The 21,237-nt window shown below is 40.8% G+C and overlaps 1 protein-coding gene across 1 annotated transcript; it reads left to right on the top strand.

Moving 5' to 3' along the window:
• The first annotated feature begins 2,304 nt into the window (after positions 1–2,304).
• On the top strand, positions 2,305–17,763 carry LOC140238166 (NACHT domain- and WD repeat-containing protein 1-like). The gene is made up of 20 exons (XM_072318107.1): positions 2,305–2,310; positions 2,869–3,004; positions 3,786–3,988; positions 4,538–4,838; positions 5,198–5,315; positions 5,788–6,519; positions 6,929–7,155; positions 7,918–8,116; positions 8,542–8,745; positions 9,090–9,201; positions 9,512–9,664; positions 10,230–10,381; positions 11,205–11,431; positions 11,800–11,925; positions 12,101–12,330; positions 12,996–13,241; positions 13,984–14,167; positions 14,738–15,621; positions 16,443–16,511; positions 17,352–17,763. The coding sequence occupies exons 1-20, from the start codon at positions 2,305–2,307 to the stop codon at positions 17,544–17,546; spliced, it is 4,704 nt and encodes a 1,567-aa protein (XP_072174208.1). The 3' UTR covers positions 17,547–17,763.
• The last annotated feature ends 3,474 nt before the right edge of the window (positions 17,764–21,237 follow it).

The following is a 21,237-nucleotide window of genomic DNA, read 5'->3' as shown; positions in this document are numbered from 1 at the left end:
TTTATATATTTACTTCAATTTTGCCAATCTGACTTTGGTATCCTAAAATAAGAACAGTTTACTGGATGTGTGTGCTTGTGTTTAATAATTATTTGATTGACGCGTTTGATGATTCTTAGTGATGATTTGTTAGAGTCACTACCCAGGCTTGTTTTAGCTAGTTGTGCTTGCAATGTCACAAGTAAGTCTTGAATATACATGTACTGTAAAATCAGAAATTTTTGCGTGCATGAAACTTTTGCAACTTTTGCGAGAAGCCAAGATTCATGTGAGTGTTTGTCTACACAATGCATTGAATACCAGTGGCAATTTGCGAAAGTGGAATGCGTCAAATGTTTGTGGTCTTTCAATACACTTCGAAATTTCATCAGGTACAAATGTAATTCACAAAACTGCATGTGTTTGAAAGTTTTGCTGTAAAAATAGTTGTGATGATTTGATGATAGTGATGAATCCTGGACACAAACTCAAGTCTGATGAACTTGTACAAGACTGCTATAAATGCCAATGGGATTCAGGAAGTGTTATGGTGATACTCTGTCCGACATACCAAACAATACCTTTTACAAGGTGTATAGTATAGCTGGGCCGTGTTGACTCTAATTGTTTCAAACACTAACAGCCATTAGGGCTTCAAAGCTTGTTTTAAGGACTGAAAACCTCTGTGTGTGAAAACAGTGATTGAGCAATTCTTGCACAAAGTCACCTGAAATTTGTGTTGAATTTATATTTGTTATGTAAGTACAAACCTTTGTAATGGTGAATTTAATCAGCTGTGTGTCAATTGCAAAGAAAAATAACAAAACATTCGTAAAGAACGCATCCTCTATATGGAAATGGATGCTGCTGGCATGGATGTGTACAGTATGTGTTTCATATTTGAGTGATTATATTTTTGGTTGTTTGATAATCATAATTTTGGTCTCAAAAATGATTCTACAATTGTATCTATAGCCTCGCTATGAGGTTGATGGTTTGTCACACTCTCCCATAGACTACAGTATATCAAAAAAGGAAAAGGAAATATTTAATTGAGTTGACAGTGTTTTACCATGATCATACACTGTTGTACACAGGGTCTACATAAAACTAATATACTCTTATGATGGCCAATGTATGTGACAAAGCCATGTACAGTGTTTAGCTGCAAAGGGAAATTTTGGCCAGGAAGGTCATGCCCAATTTTGTTTGTCTGACTTTGTAATTTATGAGGTGAGCTATACGTCTCTTCTGAGAAAATATTTGGGAGTCATACACAGGGGAGTGGAAAGAGTGTGCTTGAGCACTTTTTTGCAGATTTTGCACTTTGTGTTTCTTTAAATCAAAACGAGGCACAACAAAATGATATTTTCCCATTGCCATTTGGGCAAATATACCATACCACTGTACTTTTTAATAATAAGCATGAGGGCATATGATGGGTTTGTAGTAACTTGGATAATTCTGAATAATTCTGAATAAAAGAAGTGCTCATGTTATTAAATACAACAAGTACAATGTGGATATAAATGCTATGGTGCACAATGTATGCATGTTAAAGGACAAGTCCATCTTCATATACATAAGGATTGAGAGAATGCAGCAATAGTAGTAGAACACATCAGTGAAAGTTTGAGGAAAATCGGACAATCTATTCAAAAGTTATGAATTTTTTAAGTATCTGCCCAATCACTGCTGGATGAGAAGACTACTACAGTGTATGATGTCACATGCGTACAACGATACAAGGAAAATAAAAAGAGAATTTCACAAAACTTTACTTTTTGAATAAAGTGCACATTCCTTTGACTTGTTACTGACGTATGTTAAGGGTAATATTATTCCCCCTGCCTTCTGAAAGAGAGAAGTTGAGTGCTCTTTTGTTATGCAAGAAAAATGGAAATATGTTGAATTTCCTTTATTCTTTCTTTATATCGTTGTACACATGTGACATCACAAGCTATAGTAGTCTTTTCATCCAGCCATGCCTGAGCAGAAACTTCAAAAATGAATAACTTTTGAACAGATTGTCGGATTTTCCCCAAACTTTTGCTGATGTGTTCTACTAATATTGCTGCATTCACTCAACCCACATGTCTATGAAGGTGAACTTGTCCTTTAATATCTTATTGTTTTTAAACTGTTACAATTATATTATAATGTATGTTGTGTAGGATGGGTATATTGAAATTCGTACATTTCCTCAAGAAACATCCCATAAAAGGCAATTTCTTTTTCTTTTTCTTTTCAGAAGAGAAAGGTCAGAATTCACAGAAGCAATTTGAATGTAGTCTGTGGGTACTTCAAATTTTCAGTTGTGTAGCGATGCAGGTGATACATGTTGTGTGCATTGTCAAGAGATTGTGTGCCAAAGTACCTGTGTGTGTATTTCGCACTTTATCTAATTCATGAACTGAATTTTAACAGTGGATTTGATGTAAATTACCTGCATGATTTAGCAAAGTGATGTATTTACTATTGTGTATCAATTGTGACGTAATTATTATTGTGTATTACTAATTAAGTGTATCGGTCTATATATAACATTATAATAGCAATCATATGCAAGATTCTACTCTATTGTTTTCTTCAAGTTGTACAGTATTTATTAGTTTCAGTACATTGTATGTTTGTTTGTGACATTATTTGAAATTGTAGAAATTATTCTCTCCCAGGAATGTATTGATGAATACAATTACGATATATATTTGCAGTTTGTTTCCTCTCTGTATTTCTTCTTCAGCTTATGTATGAGATTATAAAGTATATACAGTACTTGCACATTGCAAGTGCAGAATTCAAATCACATAAGATCAAATCAGATCAAATCAATTCAGATGGATTCAAATCAATTCAAATCACAGTTGTTTTGTTGTGTTCCCACTCAAGGTAGTAATCAAGACCAGCAGCGGTGGGATGGATGAGGAGGAGGTGAAGATCAAGCAGGAGATCTACGCTGGATCCACCTCCGTGCCCGAGCTGCCCCCCAAGGTCGTCAGGATCTTTGTCAGCTCCACGTTTGTTGGTGAGTGGGGATGACAATCACAAGCGCTTGTTGGCATGTGATTCTTCCCATCATAATGGCAGTTTAGCCCATGGAGAGTTCAAAGTTTCCATTGAATTTACGTTAGTCTGCAAAAGGGCAAGATAGTTGATGACATAAAACTCCAAGGAACACACATTTATGGAGATTCTGTGAATAGTGAACACTTAATGGGAATTCACCCCATACCGTTGATTTTTTAAGTGAATGTAGAAATAAACGCAAACAGAAAAACTGACCACAAATGAATATCATTTATTAGTGGAAAATTGAGCAAAGAAAATGGGATTCCATTGGGATTCGAATCCCAATGGAATCCCACTTTCTTTGCTCAGTTTTCCATTATGAATGTAGAAATGTTAGAATTAAGAACATGGCAATGAAGTTTGAGGGAAATCAGACCCTCTTTTTGAAAGTTTTTGAGTTCTCAAAGTTATGGTTGAATTTGTGTGCTGTGACTGCTTGATAACGAAGGCAACAAGTCCAAGATGTTGCAGTATGGGATGTGTGCGTGTGTGTGTGTTTGTATATATATTCACATTACTGTGTGTGTCTTTCAGATCGATTCGGTTCAAACTGTATTTTCAGTTTTTCAACAGTGCCCTGTTGCATAAAACCTGATTTCATGGCAATCTCATGCTCAGACTCACCGTTACTTTGGTCCACTGTTACTCCCTTTTGGTGAAATTTGCAGTCAGAGTTGTACTTCTGAGATTAACTGACAGAGAGTGTTCCTATTCATGTTCTCATTCATGTTGTGTAGATGCGGAGGCAGAGAGGAACGTCCTGCTGAACGAGGTCAACAACACCCTCTGGTGGTGGTGCAAGCATAATGACCTGGACTTCCAGCTGGTGGACATGCGGTGGGGGGTGCGGGACGAGGCGTCCACCGACCACGCCACCACGCAGATCTGCCTGCGGGAGATCCAGAAGTGTCAGCGGATCTCCATGGGCCCAAACTTCCTGGTGAGTTACCTGTCGGGATTGCAGTAGATGGAGTAGTTCTCGACATTGTATCTCCGCACATTTGACCCAACATTTCAAGGTCTGCTTTGTAATGGAATAGGATCGCGCCAAGTTTAAGCTCACACTGGACAAATCGTAGAAGGATGCTCCATCTTTAGTCCTTAAATTGGAGCAATTACATTTGTTGATAGTATATTAGAGATGTTGGCAAATTTTTGTTTGATGGTTAGTAGCATATTTTTCTTGAGCTATGCTGAGAAAACATGTATAGGTAAGTGTCATTGTTGCTGAGGGAAGAGGATGGCTCACATCCAGATGTTTGCTTCAAGGTGGTGTACCTGGAAATCTCCCGAGGTATGTTTTTCATCAAAAGTACTGATGACATTTCGAGCACTTTGTAAGAGACAGTAACCAAAACTAAGCTTGCAGTGTGACATAAAATGCAGGAGTATCTTGCACAATTCATGCATACATGTACATATGTATGATGTATTGATGTAACAATCAGCGATTCTACAATCATAATTTATTGGATGCCTTCCCTCTCAGTTCCTGCTTGGACAGCGATACGGATACTGCCCTCTACCGGCAACCATCAGAGCATCCACGTATGGACTCCTCGAAGAGCACGTCACCGATGCGAGCGACACCGCCCTTCTCTCGTCATGGTACCTCAGGGATGATAACTCGGTGCCTCCGGTCTTTGTCCTCCAGCCCATCTCGGAGGATGCCAGGGAACGATGGTCGGACATTTCGGAGCAGCTGGGTGCAATCCTGAGGCGGGCAGCTACGGAGGCGGAGCAGGCTGGCAAGATAACACCGATTGAGAGGCACTCTTTCTTTACATCAGGTGTGTAAGGGTTAATTACAAATGTTCTCTTTGGCAGTCTGACAGATTTGAACTGAAGTTGGCGTGAATGGAATCTCATGTTAAAAATCTTTGAATAAGGCAAGATACCACTGGCCATAGGCACTTTTGACAATTCATCGTTCTCTCTGATCCAAATGATCTTCTCCTATCATATTTTGATCCTGGCTTATACCGTTTACTTATTATTATCAGGCAGATTGAGAGGACCCTACGGGAGTGATACCAGTTATATTTCCAGCATATATTGTGTGTTTATCATTCTCTTTAAGATGATTCCATTAACTGTCATTTCTTGTTTGCCATTTATGTGTTTATTTGTTTGTTTGTGTTTACTTCAGTGACAGAACTTGAGATCAGAGAAGCTCTAGAGTCTGGTCATCCAAGTCAGCACTGCATGGGTGTGACGAGATCCATCACAGATCTCGAGCAACACCTTGGAGAGAGAAATGCCAGAAAGTGAGTGAGATGCACACTGAATCAGAATGCAAAAGGGGAAAGGGTCATGCCCTGTGGTAACCATACCTTTTTTTTTTTAGAGAGAGAGAGAACAGCATTGCATCAAAAAATTATTCAGAGGTATTGGGCAAAGGATAATGAATTTCCTCTTTCTTTTCTATCATGACATGCATTAGACCTCAATTTGACTGGATACCATGCCATTAATACTACGCAGTTGGAAACTTTGGGAATGCATGTAAGAAGTAGTCTATGCTTCGTAGATGTAGATTGATGTCTAAGTAGCACTTTGATTGTAAACATGTGGCTTATCACTCTTAATTGTTTCCAATTTGTGAGGTTTCATTACACTCCTTAGGGGATAAGGGATAGGTCAGACAACTGTGGAATTGTTCTGTGTAATCTGAAATATATAAACCCATGATTGAGAGTCTCAGTGTAATATGTTATGCAATCAATTTCCTTGTCCTAGATTCTGTGACATGACTGCTGATAGCAAAATCCGAACTGATGAACAAGTCCTTCTGTCAGACCTCAAAAAGAACTATGTGCTGAATCGTCTTGATGCACAAAACGTACACCACTTTGATGTGAGATGGTCTTCCAAGGGGATCGACCCTGCCAACAGCAACCACAGAGCCTACCTCGATCAGTTTGCCGCCGCCATCACAAACAACACCATCGACCTCATCAAAATGGCACAGAGCACGTACAAGCACTACGCGCTCGGCAAGGACGAGCTGTTCCTCGAGGTCGCCCACCACGCGCAGTTCTGCCGCGACAAATGCACCAACTTTCAGGGCTGCGATGACATCATTGGTGCCATCTTTGAGAAGATCAGAGACGACACCCTCCAGAAGCCGGTCGCCATTCACGGCCCCTCCGGTAGCGGGAAGACCTCCATCATGGCCATGGTGCAGCAGAACGCGACGAAGCGGCTGGACTTCCCCTGCGTGGTCGTCGCGCGGTTCCTCGGCACCACCTCGCAGAGCTCCACCATCATCAACGTCCTCCTCTCCATCTCCCGGCAGATATGCGCAGCCTTCCAGCTGCCGGACACCAGCGAGACCGTCAAGAGGACCCCCAAGGAAATGTTTCCCTACTTCCATTCCCTCCTCCACCACGTGTCTTCCACGTCGGACCGTCACCTCCTGGTCATGTTTGACTCCCTGGACCAGCTGGAGAGTGTGCATGGGGCTCACAGGTACTTCACTCTGTGTCATCTGTACTCTGTTTAGCGGATGTAGTTTCTGTTGCTATGACGACCAACAATACTTCGTTTTGATAATTGATACAGACACTTTTAGTTTCATCAACCAGATTACGCAAATCCAAATTGCAATTGTTGAGTTTGGACTCACAAAAAGTACTGATCAAGGAGTAGATTGTTATCAAACTTCTGTAGAAGAAGCTCAGTCAATGGGAGACATTTCCAAATATATCTTAAAAGTTCCCTCCCTGGACAAGAAATTCCAAGGTCTCCTTCACTTGATAGATGAAGATGTTATACCATCCACTCAGTCAGGGTGTCATATCTTTAATGCTCTTCATATATTTCAGTCTATCATGCAATCACTCATCTTCTATCTACTCTCTCATCTGTGTCTCGCAAGATGTCTGTGGCTGCCACGCAATCTTCCACCCAAGATCCACATCGTGGTCTCCACCCTCCCGGACATGTACGGCATCCTCCAGAAGCTGGAGCAGTTGCTAGGCAAAAAGGATTGCTTCCTCCCAGTGGAGCCGTTAACCGAGGGCACCGGGGACGAGATCATGCATAACTGGATGAGGGGTATCAGGAGAGGAGTCACAGATGAGCAGAACAACATCCTGAAGAGAGGTAGGTACTCCGTATTAAATGATTTGTGTCCATAGATGTGGAGATATTGTAGATAGCGTAGGGTTCTTGCAACCAGTAACCAAGAAATGTATTTGCCTGCATCACGCAGTATCAATGGCATATTTTGCTCATGCGGCAATAAGTGTGAACACCTCTTGCCAATCAGGCAAGCAAATGCAACACATGGGACCAAATTCACAAAAGTGGTTTAAATTCAGTCCATGGTTTCCATTTTTAGACCATGGACTAAAATATTGATGCGTGAAATAGGCATACCTTTGGCATGCACATATCATCGCGTGTTTGTTACTGAACGTCTGTTGGCATACTCATTTGGTCAGTCGTATTATCATAGAAGAAATTTGCATAAACAATGATTTGAATTTAAACCACATTTGTGAATTCGGGCCATGGTTTTTTGAAAAGAAAAAATAGAAAGTTATATTGCTCTTATAATGTGAATGAAAGCCAGCCCTTCGTACGGGTAAACCAACAGCTTGACAGGCTTATCCTAAGATAAAGTACACATACTTTGTCTTTATGCAACAGAAATACCAAGTACCGGAGATAAGTAAGTTTGTCACAGTAGACATATATGAGATGGATCTTTGTCTGGCAAAGGGAGGATGAACAAGGTTTACTGCATATTCAAAGTTGGATAGAGTTTGGTGTAGAATGAAATTCAAAGGCGACGCCATTGTGGAAATGACTGTGTTTTTCATCAAAACATGATTATGATTCGGTTTACCTTCGGACATCCAGCTTTCCTGCAGTGCCCCCAGCCCCTGTTCCTCAAGCTCCTATTCGAGGAGGCCCGTCGCTGGAAGTCCTACACTGTCGTGAGGGAGGAGGATCTGGCCGTGACCGTCAGGGCCGCCATCTGGAAGCTCTTTGAGAGGCTGGAGAGAATGTTTGGCCGCTGTCTTGTTTCTCACGCTCTCGGCTACATCACAGCAGCTAGGTGAGAACAATGGCGTGAGATGAATAGATGAAATTTTTCATATTACTCTATCCTTTTGTTTTTATATTGGTCCTATTGGTGACTCTTATTACAAGAACAGCATATCTAATTTTGCACAATGCCTAATGCAGGGCTCGACATTTAATGGTGGTCGCCACCGGGGCTGTAAAAATTGATGTTTAGTCACCAGAAATTGATTTCATTTCAGCAAAATTCCGAAAAAGGCAAAACTTGGGTTTTGTATTTGGTTTGATATGCAGAGAAAGTGGCTTGATCCCTTGCTATTTGATATTGTGGAATAATGGCACTGGGGGATGTGAGCCTTTTATCATGATATGACCATGTAACTGCTTTCACTAATATGTTCTGATTACGTAACACCAAGTACAATTCATCCCCCTCCCCCAATCCTCCTTCCCTGACAGGAGTGGGCTGGCTGAAGCTGAGCTGGAGGACATCCTGTCCATCGACGACGACGTCCTGGACGAGATCTACCAGTACTGGTCGCCGGTTGACCCGACCACGGTGAGGATCCCGTCCCTGCTCTGGACGCGGCTCAAGTACGAGCTTGAGGAGTACCTGGTGGAGAGGCAGGCTGACGGGAGGGCAGTGATGGTCCTCTACCACAGGTAGGGAGGCAGGATGGCTCCTACCCATTCCTTTAGTCTGGTGGTAAAGCATTAGAGGGAGAAAATCATTTATTTCTGTGTGTCAAATTGGCAATGTCATTAAAGTAAATGTTGATTTGTAATGGTTATATTTTGTGTTTAAAGTTATGACCAATAGGATTTATATGCATTAATTAGCAGGACAGATGAAATGTTTCCCTTTGTCCAAAGGGATATTTGTGAAATTTGATTATTTTTACAGGAAACTTGGAAATCAGTGCATAATTTCCATCATATTTTGTTGTTCCCCACACCCAAACATTAACTGAATTCAATACCGTATGATGTTTGTGATCCTTCCAAAGGCAATTCAAAGAAGCTGCCCAAGCCAGATATCTGAATGACCCGGAGACGGCCAGAGAGCGCTATAGAATTCTGTCTGATTTCTTTCAGGCAAGATGGTGTGACACCCCAAAGGTATGCAAAAGTTTGTAATTAACTTTCAAGCACTCATTCAAAAAACAAGCAAACAAACAAACAAACATTGCAAAGTGGATGACTGAAATGCTCTGATATTTGTGCTTGTGGAAATTGTTGATGTTACACAGATGAGAAGATCTGGAAGTATAAAAGAATTTTGAGGTGTTTCTGGTTTTGCACCATTTCTTTCTTAAGTTTCCATGAGCAAATTTTTGCAGTTGTGTCTAAAAACTGTTGCTTTATTCAGATATGTGAGAATACATGTGCCTCATTGCCTGCTGTGCTCAATTTTCTCTGCACCCTGCAGACCCTGATTCTGACCCAGAGGAACGAAGTCCTTCAGGCGTATCGCAAAGTGGCTTCCCAGCCGCTCCGCTTTGACAGGGAGTTCAACCGTCGGAAGATCAGCGAGCTGCCCTACTGCCTGCTCTTTGCCCAAGACATCCCCAGGTTCATCGAGGTAGGGATAGAACGGATGCTGTAGCCCTTCTATTCCTCATTGTTTCACTCTGTTAGAATTCCTTTTTTTTTTAAGCACTTACACTAAACTCACAAATTTTCCTGAGAAATAGCTTATAGCTTGTTGGGAACACAGTCCACATGACATTCAAACTTCCATTAGCGCCATTTAGTAGTTTATGATATTTGTCAAGAATCTGAGGTATTTCTTCTCAAATCTTTGCTGGGTAAGTTTCTTCAACAATTTTCTTTCCAACAATTACCAGAAAGTTCATTCATATTAAAAGAGTCCGGTCATTACCAGTAAGCTAGAGTGCAGTCATACTTGACAGTGTGGAGAGGTGTATGGTTGTGGTAAACATATGTGAGAATTGTGCAGTGATGAACAAGAAATTGACTCAAATATTTTGTGCCTTTGAAGGTCAATTATCTCTTTTGCATTCATACCTGGCTGCCACAATCATCAATTGAAGAGGTTGTAATGCAAGATTTTCAGTTACTCTGACAAAAAATGTGATGAAGAAAAATTTGTATTCATTCTCAGAGGTTCTCCTTTGCCTTTACAGCAAACTTTTGGTAACTTTGAGTTCCTGCACACCTGCTTCCTAGCCAACTCCACCCAGTACCTGATTGAGGAGCTGTCGTGGGTACTGACCCACCCCTCCATCCTGGGGCCTGACCTGCACTCCCAACTGGCTCTTCTGCAAGACACACTCAGGTTTGTAGCACTGCATGGCAGTTACCCACTCATATTGGACTCCTGTTAATGCATAAATATTGTAATTATACAAAAAATACACTGATTTTTGCAGACTTTGCACTGCTTTTGGCAAGCGGGAATTCTAAAACCTGTGAAAACATATTTTCTGTGCTTATTTTGAACAGGTTGAATTGTGCTCTTCGTCAACTGATAATTAGTAGGCCTACTACAGTGATAGCACATGGTGTGTACGAGCATGTATTTGTATGTGTCCTACAATTGTAGTATTCATTTACAAAAATTCTGTGCGTATGTGCATCTTTGTAGATTTCTGTGCAGGCCTTACACTCAAATGGGTTGCTAGTTAGTACTGTACATCAATTTTCATCCATGGAAATGTCATATCAATTTAGTCTTTTCGTTTGTGCATAGGATGAAAATGTACAAGCAAGCAATCACAGAGAGCAAATTGAAGAACACCAGAATATATTTTCAGCCGCTTAGTGCAAAAATTTAGTAGTGCAAAAATAAGGACTTTTACGGTAAGCTTTCTTGACACTCTTTGCCTGTGGAAAAGTTAATCAGAGTTCTCTTTGTTTATCAGTTTTGTCTTTATGACAGAGACCATGTATGTTGTACTTATGGTAATAATCTCAAAGAAGGCATGGAGTATTTGCAGGTAGCGGCAGCTTAACCCGTTGAAAACTAGTCTTTAGTATACTCGGGCAGGTATCTATGGGAAACGTGTGTTGTAGCAAAATCAGGTGGTCCATGATGGGTTAATCTCTCCTGTATCAAAGGAGTTTGATTCTTGATCGTCACTTTGCCTGCTTTCCTGCAGATTGGCCAAACCCACCCTGGAGTTCAAGAACAACCTCCAGCCCCTCGCCGTGGAGCTCCTGGGACGCCTCAGCAACTTTGCCACCCAGTACCCGTCCCTGATCGGCCGCCTGGTGTCCGGGTGCCACCAGTGGTGCCGGGAGAGCAGCCAGCCCTACCTGGTTCCACAGATCAGCTGTTTCCCCACCCCTGGGGGTCCCCTCCGCACTACTCTCATTGGGCATGCGGGTGAGAATGCTCTCAAGGGAATACACATGTGTTTCCAGTATGTTGGGGAGTGAAAGACACATTAACCCTTACAGTTCTGGAGGAAATTAACTGCTGCAAAAATTATAATCTCGGCTTCATCAAATTGGCAACACTGACGTTACTGTAGAAAGATTAGATGGTGGTATTAAGTTCATTTCATCTGCACAAAATTAGAGTTATCAGATTGACAGAGAAACAAGCAGTCTAGTCTGTTAAATATATTGCCAATTTAAGTATCGTTTATATGATACCAATTGAAAAATTTGTCATCAATTTAGCAATTAAGATGTGCCTGCTTCCAATTAACATATTGTGAAAAATTTCTGGAATTCCGTTATGATACTCAGGCAACATCTTGAATCTGGCAATAAGCAACGACGGCAAGTTCCTGGCGACGTCGGACCAGGAGGGGACCGTGTACATCTGGGAGCTGGGTCTGGATGAGCTAATGCACTCACTAAGAGACCCAATGGGTAAGAGTCTTGCCATTTACCGTGAGTGAAAAGTTTAAAATTTAGGGTAATGGTTGTAATGGAGCATTTACATGCTGTGCAAACTTTTTGATTTTTAGTGTCTGTGCCATTGTACTGCCTCGGTGAAGATTTTCACATAGTTCTGTCTATGCACCCTCGGTTTCCCCATTTTCAGGTGGAGCAGTCGATCAGGTGATCTTCTCAGCAGACAACAGGTGGATTGTGGGATGGATACGGGACTCGGCGACCCTCCAGGTCTGGAGTATGCAGAGTGGTGATCCCACGTCGAGGATGTCTGTGTGCGAGGGGACTGGGGACTCTAACAAGGAGAAAGGGCACCAGGCTTCCATTGCACTGACCAGTAACTCGCAGACCATCGTGTGTGGTGTGTCTGACAAAATTAAGGTGACTTGGAAAGCTTGGGGAAGTTTGAAGGGGAATTCCGGAACAGTTGAAAGTTAATCTGATATTAAAGAGTAAAATTTTATAAGCACAACATTATAACTATGAACAAATTATACTTTATACACAAAATCTTGAAATTTTCTTTTTTTTTTCAAGTGCATTTATGCCCCAGTCTCAAATTTTAGTATATCAGTCTGATTGTTATTGTAATATTTTTCTGCCAGGAATACCATTTTTTTTTTTCAATTTTTAGAGCAGAAATGATTTTTGTCCATTTCTTGTACACAATTCATAGAAAATTGTATGGTTATGACATCAGCTCACTCAGTAGCATTTTCATATCAACTGTTCGAGAACTGTTTAGCAGAAATTAGCAAAACTTCACAATGTCATAAGTCATTAAAACTATATAGTCCCTCATATCCTTATCCATGTTGTTGCTTTAACACTTCAACACTCTGTCAGCAGTAATTGCTTCTTTAGTCTTTTTTATAATGGCTGGTCTGCCAAGTGGTAAAGGTTACAATGGAGATTTAAATCTGTGCAATTATTGGTCATTTACAGCAAATATGGGGCATTGTTGCCCAATTCTCTTTTTTTTTCACTTCTGGAAACAGTTATTCGAACTTTAACAAGGAATACTTTTCTTCTTGCCTTACCTTCAGATGTTTTCTATCCAGTCTGGATCTTGCAATCGCACACTGGCCATTTCTAACGGGCCAATCAAGGGACTCTGCCTGTCCCACGGAGACAAGTTTGTCCACGTCATGACTGAAAAGGCCAGCTGCTTGACCTATGACCTCGAGACCTTTGACCTGGTGTCCGACCTTTCACCTCACGAGGGGCAGGTGACCTGTTTTGCCAGCACGGAGAGTGGTCAGATGGCCTGGGGTCAGAAAGATGGGATATTTGTAAGTTGGAGTTATGTCAGTCGCAGAATATTCTATATTTCAATCATGTGGGGGGGGGGGGGGATTCAGAATTGGATGTTGGTTTGTTTGAATTACCTAAATGATTCCCTTGTGTGCAAGCTAGCCTGTACCTGGATTCCGCACACTCCTTTTTTCACCTCTACCTCTTTTAGAATGTATCACATTTAGGTCACGAGTTGTTCTCGGCCATCTTTCAGAAGTATTCTGCTTTCAAATTTCCTGGAGCAAAATGTTCCTCGGAGAGAAAGTTGCTTTGAATCAAAGCAGTTTGAAAGCATACACAGTAAAGAGTCACAAACAAGACATTATAATTGTGACAGTTTCATGACATTTGCTCCTGTGACAATTTCCCCCATGAGATATTGACACACTAAGCCAAACATAATTTCTACCCACAAACATAATCCTAACCCTAATCCTAATCCTAATCCTCACCTCAAATTAAACCTAAAACCTTATCACAACCCTAACCCTAACCCTAAACCCTTGGAGAAAATAAGTCTGGAGCAATTGTCTCTGGAGCGAATGTTGTGTCACCAATTATGTCAGCATAAGTAATCTTTTTGCAATATCTGCAAATGAGCATTGTCGGTGTGTATGTCTGTTTTGAGTTCCACAACTAAATGATTGCAGAATCATCAGCAACATTAACTCAGTTCATAATGAAGCTACCAAACATTACAACAGCAGATTAAACATTTTTTTTTACAATTCTCTGTAGTGCTATGTTCGCCCTGATGACCAAGAGAACAACAAATGGAATGTCCATCTGACGGAGAAGGTCCCCGGTGACACAGTCACATGTCTATGCATCAAGGAAGAGTTAAACCTGGTGGTAGTGGCTGCTGACAGAATAATCTATGTCTGGGACTGCATCGCAAAGAAAGTGAAACATGAGCTGAGAGGTATGTCAATTACGTTTTATCCACTGAGAACTAGAATGGAGAATCAAGCTGTAGAAATTCCATTGAATTGTTCCCCATTTATTTTCTCAATTAATATTCAGTTTACTAGAGAGAGAGAGAAAAAAAAAAAACAGATTTCAAGGCTTGTTGAAACAGTTTTGAGCATAGGCAGGAAAGTGTATTAGCCTCATGAGTAAGAAAACCTGTGCATTTCTATGAATTCTGAAATTGTCTTTATAGAAATATCTGTGAAACACCATGAATATTATAGTCAATTATTGTTTGGTTCTTGGTGAGTGTCTATATTGACTTCATGTCTTGATGGTGAATAATATCATTTCAAATAATATCAAAATCATTTCAGCATTGCACAACAACATACCAGTATTTTAGATATTTAGGAAATGCTACTAGTCACCAAGAATAAATGCTGAATAGGTTGATGTTTATAGTTGACTTGTATCTCTTCACAAGCTGCTACCATTGGTGCATGCACTGTAAAGTGAAGAACTTTAATTGCAGCTCACACTGGTGGCATTTCTCTGATTCCAATGTTTCTGTCGTCACCAGGTCACGATGAGTCTGTGAGCTGTATGCGGGTAACCCGAGGCAACAAATTCCTGGTGTCCGGGGGCAACGACGATGTGATAATGGTGTGGGACCTCTCCCAGGGCTTCAGGATTGGCATGCTGGAGGGCCAGCAGACAGACATCTCCATCCTCATATACCATGGCAACTTCATCGCCTCCGCCTCTTTCGTCTCGCCCTACATCAAGCTCTGGGACATATCGCCCAAGTATCTCTCCCAGCAGCAGCACAAGTTTGTTGACAAGCGGGGCGTGGCCGCCATCACCGGAGACTACAAATATGTCATCCACCAGGACAATGTCACCCAATCCAAGATCTGCGTGTGGGAGACCTCGACGGGAAGTGGTCGCGCGGTGGACGTCTGCAGCGGCAATAGTGCCGTTTCTGCATTCACCGTCACCAACTCGGGCAAGTGTGCAGTCGTCGGATGCGAGGATGGGAGTGTGGTTGTGTGTGACATTGCCTCACAGAAAGTTTTGAGTTCGGCCCGCGTCACAGAGAATAAGGTCACTTCGATCTTTCTGCCAGCAGGCGACCGCGTCGTAGCGGTGGTGCACGTCAACAACACGATTGCCGTCCTGGCATTTAATTCCCTGAAGGTGCAGCGCCAGCTCCAGGTGGACGTGAAGGGAAGCCTGTCGCACGTCTGCGTCACTCCACGGGATGCGCTGGTGATGGCCAGTGATGCGGGCCTGGTCTATGTGAAGCTGTCAGCTTCTAGCGAGCTGATCAAGCTGGAGGGGAATCAGAGCCGTGTGAACTGCCTGGCCGTCAGCCCAGACGAGCAGCAGCTGGCCTGTGGTATGGAGGAGGCCAATGCACTCGTCTGGGATCTGCAGCTGACAAGAGCTGACCTCCAGATCAAGGTAGGACAACATAAGCCCAATCCAAACAGCTGTAAAAGGAGAAATTTTCATATGCACGAAATCTCCATGAAAGTAAAATGCAAGCAAAGGTTTTTGTCTACACATTACATTTAATGCCAGTGGCAGTTCACAAAAGGTTTATGTCATAAAAAAGGCAGTTTGGTCTGATTCATGAAAGTTTCATGCCGCGAATATTTCTGGCTTTACAGTAATGGAATTCTGGTTGGGGATTTATGTTAATGAGCTTAATCATTGCTCTTTACACGGGCCACTATTTCCTGATGTATTAAGGGAGAATTCAAGTAGACAGATATTTTGATATTTGTAGTGTTTCAGTCATGAATGCTACTTTGTATTCAACACAATGACGAGATTACAAAATATGAGCATTTAGGTTTGTACTGCTACTACTACTGTTGAAGAAATTGAATCTTTTTATTACACTTTGTTACCTTTATGGAGATTCGTTTTGAAAGGCAGCATTTATTGGAGTATTCCAGTTGTTAATCTGTAGTCCAGTCATGTTTCTAATTTGCTACGAAGATATTTTGTTTATCTTGAGTCATAAGCAATAAGTCCTTATACATAAATTATCATTTTTCAGGACAAACACAGAATTTGAAATATGTCGCTCAATGCTCATTTCCGATCATTTAATAGGATTCATTACCACTTGGTCTACTATCAGATATTTGATAGCATTGGGAAATTCTATTATAAATCTTATTTAGATATCCTGGTTGTAATGTACTGAGGTTCAGGTGACATGGGAGAACAACTGGATGTATCAGAGCAATATTTTTATTTGTGTCAACTTGCAGGCCAAGTCGGTGAATCATCTTTGCTTCACTTTGGATAACACATACATCATTACGGCTGGGAATGACCGGGTAAGCATCACTGGATAGTGTGATATATTGTAGAATGTGGCACTGGAGTGAATGAGGAGTGGCACGAAAGACGGTATGTAAATGGTGAATGGTTACAAATACGATGGAACGAGATTGGGCCCGGGGCGAAAGATGAGATGCCCTATTCTCGTTATTGATCGAGAGCATCACAGCATTCACCAAAAGGATGAAATCGTGTTCCATGACAAGAATACAGACCATTTACTGTTTGTCTTACACAAAACCTTGGATGTTATTAAAACAGTTGTGATGTAAGCCAAGGCCAGGGTACATCAACAACCCTTTCTTGGCGCAAGGTGAATAAGAAACTGCTGGTTTGATAAAGAGCCAATGGGAGTAATGTACATGGTTGGAGACATTAGCATGTGCTATCTTTAACTGCTTGATAGCCATAGCATGCTTGATAGTGAAGTGTGCAGTGGTACATTCTTGAAAATGTGATGTGTTGAGCAAGTGACCAGATTGGTTGCAGGAATCTTATTGTATAATATGCCCAATAAAGTGCAACCAGGTGTTGAAAAGTTTGGCAGATTTCAACAAAGTGGGTATGGTTACTGTTGTCTCAATAACCTATAACCTGTATATCATTTTAGGGTTAGTTGATTGTTGGTTTGTTTGTTTGTTTTCAATGGACCTGAGTAATATTTGTAGGGCAGCATGTGCCATTATTTGTAGCTGTTCTCCTTAGGGACCATAAGTCAGATGTGTTTGTTTCTGGTTTTTTGTTTGTTTGTATAATCTGATAAACTTGGCTTGCTATTTTAACATTATTCTACCCGCTGTTACCTTGTTCATCTCTTCCGTGTGTACTTCCTGCAGTCCATCCATGTATGGCACCGCAGCAACGGCAGCCATCTGCTGAAGACCTACGTCTACTCCAACCTGACCAGCCTGGCCGTCACAGAGGGCGCCCTGGTGGGTACCACCCTGATCGGTCAGGTCGTCGCCATGACGATCAAGGTCCGTAGGAGGACTCTGAAGAGGCAGACATCAAGAACTTGCACCATCCTGTAGAATCTGCCGTAGCTAGAGTTCCTTGGTAGGCATGTTATGGTACGGACATGCAATCATCACGACACTCAAGATTCATGAACAGGCTTTGATTGGCGGTAACCAAGTAGAGCTTGCTTCCTTTTGATGTCAGTGAAGAATGTGAGCTTAAGCTTAATACTGTAACTTGTGCCTTCATGGGAATATTCAGGGCTTTTTGTAACATTTCTCAAATCTTCTTCCAAGCACTTATGCCAGTGACAGCCTGTTTTTGGGGTGCCTTTCTGTCTATCTGTCTATCTGTCTGACGGTGTGTCTGTCTGTCCGTCCGTCTGTCCATATCTCTGCCTGTCTGTCTGTCCTATGTATTTCATGTTGCTCTGATCACTTTAGAATGACTCAGAGAGGTCATGGCGAATTAAATGCAGTACCAATACCAATGTAAACTAATTGGATCTGGTAATTTCAAGCAGCAGGAGCTTCTTGGAAGCACAACAGGGTAGATGAAAGGCATTGGATGCAGAGGCGTATCAATAAACTATGTTGACTCCTCTCTCGCTGTGATTTTAGATGCATAATCAAAGTAAATGATGTCCTTTTTTGTAATTACTTTTGTTGCCCCAATGGGGTACCAAATTGTATATGTAATATTTCATATGATTATTGTTTGTGATATACTTATCAGGGTAAGTCTTTCCAAAGTGCAAAACATTTTTATTGACTGTAATATTTTGTGATTAATGTGAGATGTATATATTTTCATATTTATATTACTTTCCAGTATTGTGTAACCATTTTTTATTTCAAGAGTAGTTACTAATAGCGTGAAGGATGAAATCATCCTCTGTATAAATCATGTTGTTTTATCTTACTGTGAAGTTAATATCAAAGATCCCATACTGTCTTCCATGACTTACATTGTACTTTTCACAAAGATTAGAAAGCACTACCTCTAATGACATGTGATGAAGGAAACTGAAAGGTTCACCTTCCAAGGAAACGAGGGAGAGCCTCATAGTGATAAGAGCAAGCCTGACAAATTACGAGTGAATGAAGCCAGCTCATCCTGAGCAGTATCTGTACAGGATGTGAGGTAGTGATCCGTCAAGTGACAGTTCTAGTTAAATGCAGTCAGGCTCTCCTGAACTACCTCATTGCCCAGTGCCTAGTGTCTAGTAGATAATATACCAATAATATGCACCTAACCATCAGCCATATACAGGGATGCACACAAGGATGTTTGTTTTGAGTGGCAAAACTGTAAAAGCAGGAGCTACATAGACAGGCATTCCAAACCTGTGTCTCATAGTAGCTGATGACGGAGATTATGAATATGCAGAAAATGTCAGATGTTATGATGGGGCCCTACTTGAGAAGGCAGAGACTACTGCCCTGTATGTGTAATCCTTCAGTGGAACATAACTTGCTTTGTAGCCGTAGAATGTAACATTTTATTGACAATCCTCGAGGGTGCAATACATATGTGAATTTACTGTGTTTGCACTTTAAGCTGTGCAGTACAAAGGTTTAGGCAGTCAGAGCTTTAATGATATTTTCACTTTCTTTTCAATTAGTACTTGTTGTGCGTCTAGGCTGTCTTCTTATGGGAATGGAGCAGCTTTCTCTTTGGAAATTGAAAATATTGAGATAAACCCCTATTTTTGTTTAATTCTTTGTAATATTGAGGCTTGTGGATATTTATCAGTATTTAAATGAAAAGATGATGAAAATTTGTTATGTTTTGCCATTGGGTAAATCCAATCTATGCATCAAAATGTCTTCCGGCCTTATCAAGGGAAACTTAGAGTGTCTGGGTTTTTGTTGTTGTTTTTTTGCATCTTTGTAATAAATTTTATAGAAGTCATCATTTGTTGATAAAAGAAAAGCTCTGAAATATACAAAGACCTGCTATAACTTTACAGTGTAACTGATGGCTTTGTAGTGATACGGGTGATTCTACGTCCAGTTCATGTTTGCTGTGTTAGATTTTTTTTTGTTCCTAGTGGAAAGCTGCTTTACAATCTTACACCAGCTTTAAGACTGCCAAGCATGCGAGAAGGTATCAAAAAGGAAGGGAAAGGCAATTCAAAGAAGGCTCTATTTTCTGACTGTTACACTCGGTATTTGCATAGCAAATACAATCTGCAGGTATATGTGATGTGTAAAACGAAAGTGTTCATGACATTTGCTCCTGCTCCTGTGCCACTGACAATTGCTCCCATGAAATATCTGCACACTAAGCCACACATAAATTCTACCCACAAACATACTGTAAAACATGATATATTCGCGGCATGAAATTTTCGCGAATTGGAGCCGACAGCCTTTTTCGTGGCATGAAATTTTCGCGAATTGCCACTGGCGTTCAATGCATGTGGTGTAGACAAAAGCTTTCGCGTGCATTTTAAGTTCGCGAATTTTGGCGCTCGCGAAATTCGCGAAATTAAAATGCACGCGAAAATTTCTCGTTTTACAGTACACATGAAACCCTAATCCTAATCCTAATCCTAATCCTCACATCAAACTAAACCTAAAACTCTATCACAACCCTAACCCTGAGTCCTTGGGGAAAAAAATAAGACTGGAGCAATTGTCACAGGAGCAAATGTCATGTCACCCAAAGAAATTAATGCAAGAAAGATCATGTGCATGAAATTGTGAAGCTGATGTATTATTTGTGTATGATATTTGAAAATACTGTAATTGTGATTGTTTTATTGATTTTGTATGAAATGTTTGGGTGTCATAATTATTTTGTATCGTGTGTCCATCATATTTCTGTAGATAATGATATGGAAGTATTTTGGGCCGATTGCGTTGCCAGAGAATACACATTTCATGTAGTTTTTCCTTCTGTCTCTCTCTCCCTTTCTTGAACATGATAAGATGCATTATACTGTATAGGTTATATATTTGTGTGTATACTTTTGTTTTTATTTCTGTAAATTTTTGTGACTTAACTGTTCATATTTGTGAAATTAACACAATGTAAAAATATTGCCCCTTTGTGCAGGAATACAGTGTCTTATTGTCTCCAAAGGGGATATTTTCTATCTTTTCTCCTTACGAGGAATAATACTTAACTTCTCATTGTGTGGCCCTGGTTCTCTACCATGAATTTACCCACTCATTACATTGGCTCGCAGGTTTGTGAAATACTGGTATGCTTGTGAAATATGTGGCCACATACAGTGTATGCAATACAATGTACATGATTTGTCTTTCGCTGTTCGTGTCTTTCAGGAAAGTTCTAATATTTACTACTTCTATTAGAGTGTATTACCGTTTTGAAATTTTTTGTGCACTGCCAAAGAGGAAAGTGTACAACACTTATTTTCTGTAACATATGCCGTTTTGCAACTCAAATATTATGTTGTCCATAGTGTGTATTAACTATCTGTGCAAGGCACTGCATTGTTTGTTTGTTTGTTTTGGTATGAATTTGAACTATTTTGTGAGAAATTTCCTATGAAATAGGAGCACATTTAGCATGTGTACATTTGTACCGAAGGTGCATTTTATTTTTCACTGTTTGGGACATTTGCTGTTTGATATGGTAGCAGGGTTTTCTCACTGGTATGTTGTACAGGTAGGCATTTCTATCGCATGCATGCATGCATTTTAGTAGAAGACAACTGAAGGTGTTTGATGTGTAAACTAACACCATTATGGTTTAATGGCAACTGACATGACAAAAACAAATTGAGTTTAAAAC

The sequence above is a fragment of the Diadema setosum genome, chromosome 2, assembly GCF_964275005.1.
Source record: "Diadema setosum chromosome 2, eeDiaSeto1, whole genome shotgun sequence".
In the NCBI taxonomy this organism is placed as follows: Eukaryota; Metazoa; Echinodermata; class Echinoidea; order Diadematoida; family Diadematidae; genus Diadema; species Diadema setosum.
The sequence above is the reverse complement of the archived record's forward strand: the minus strand, read 5'-3'. Positions and strand labels throughout refer to the sequence as shown.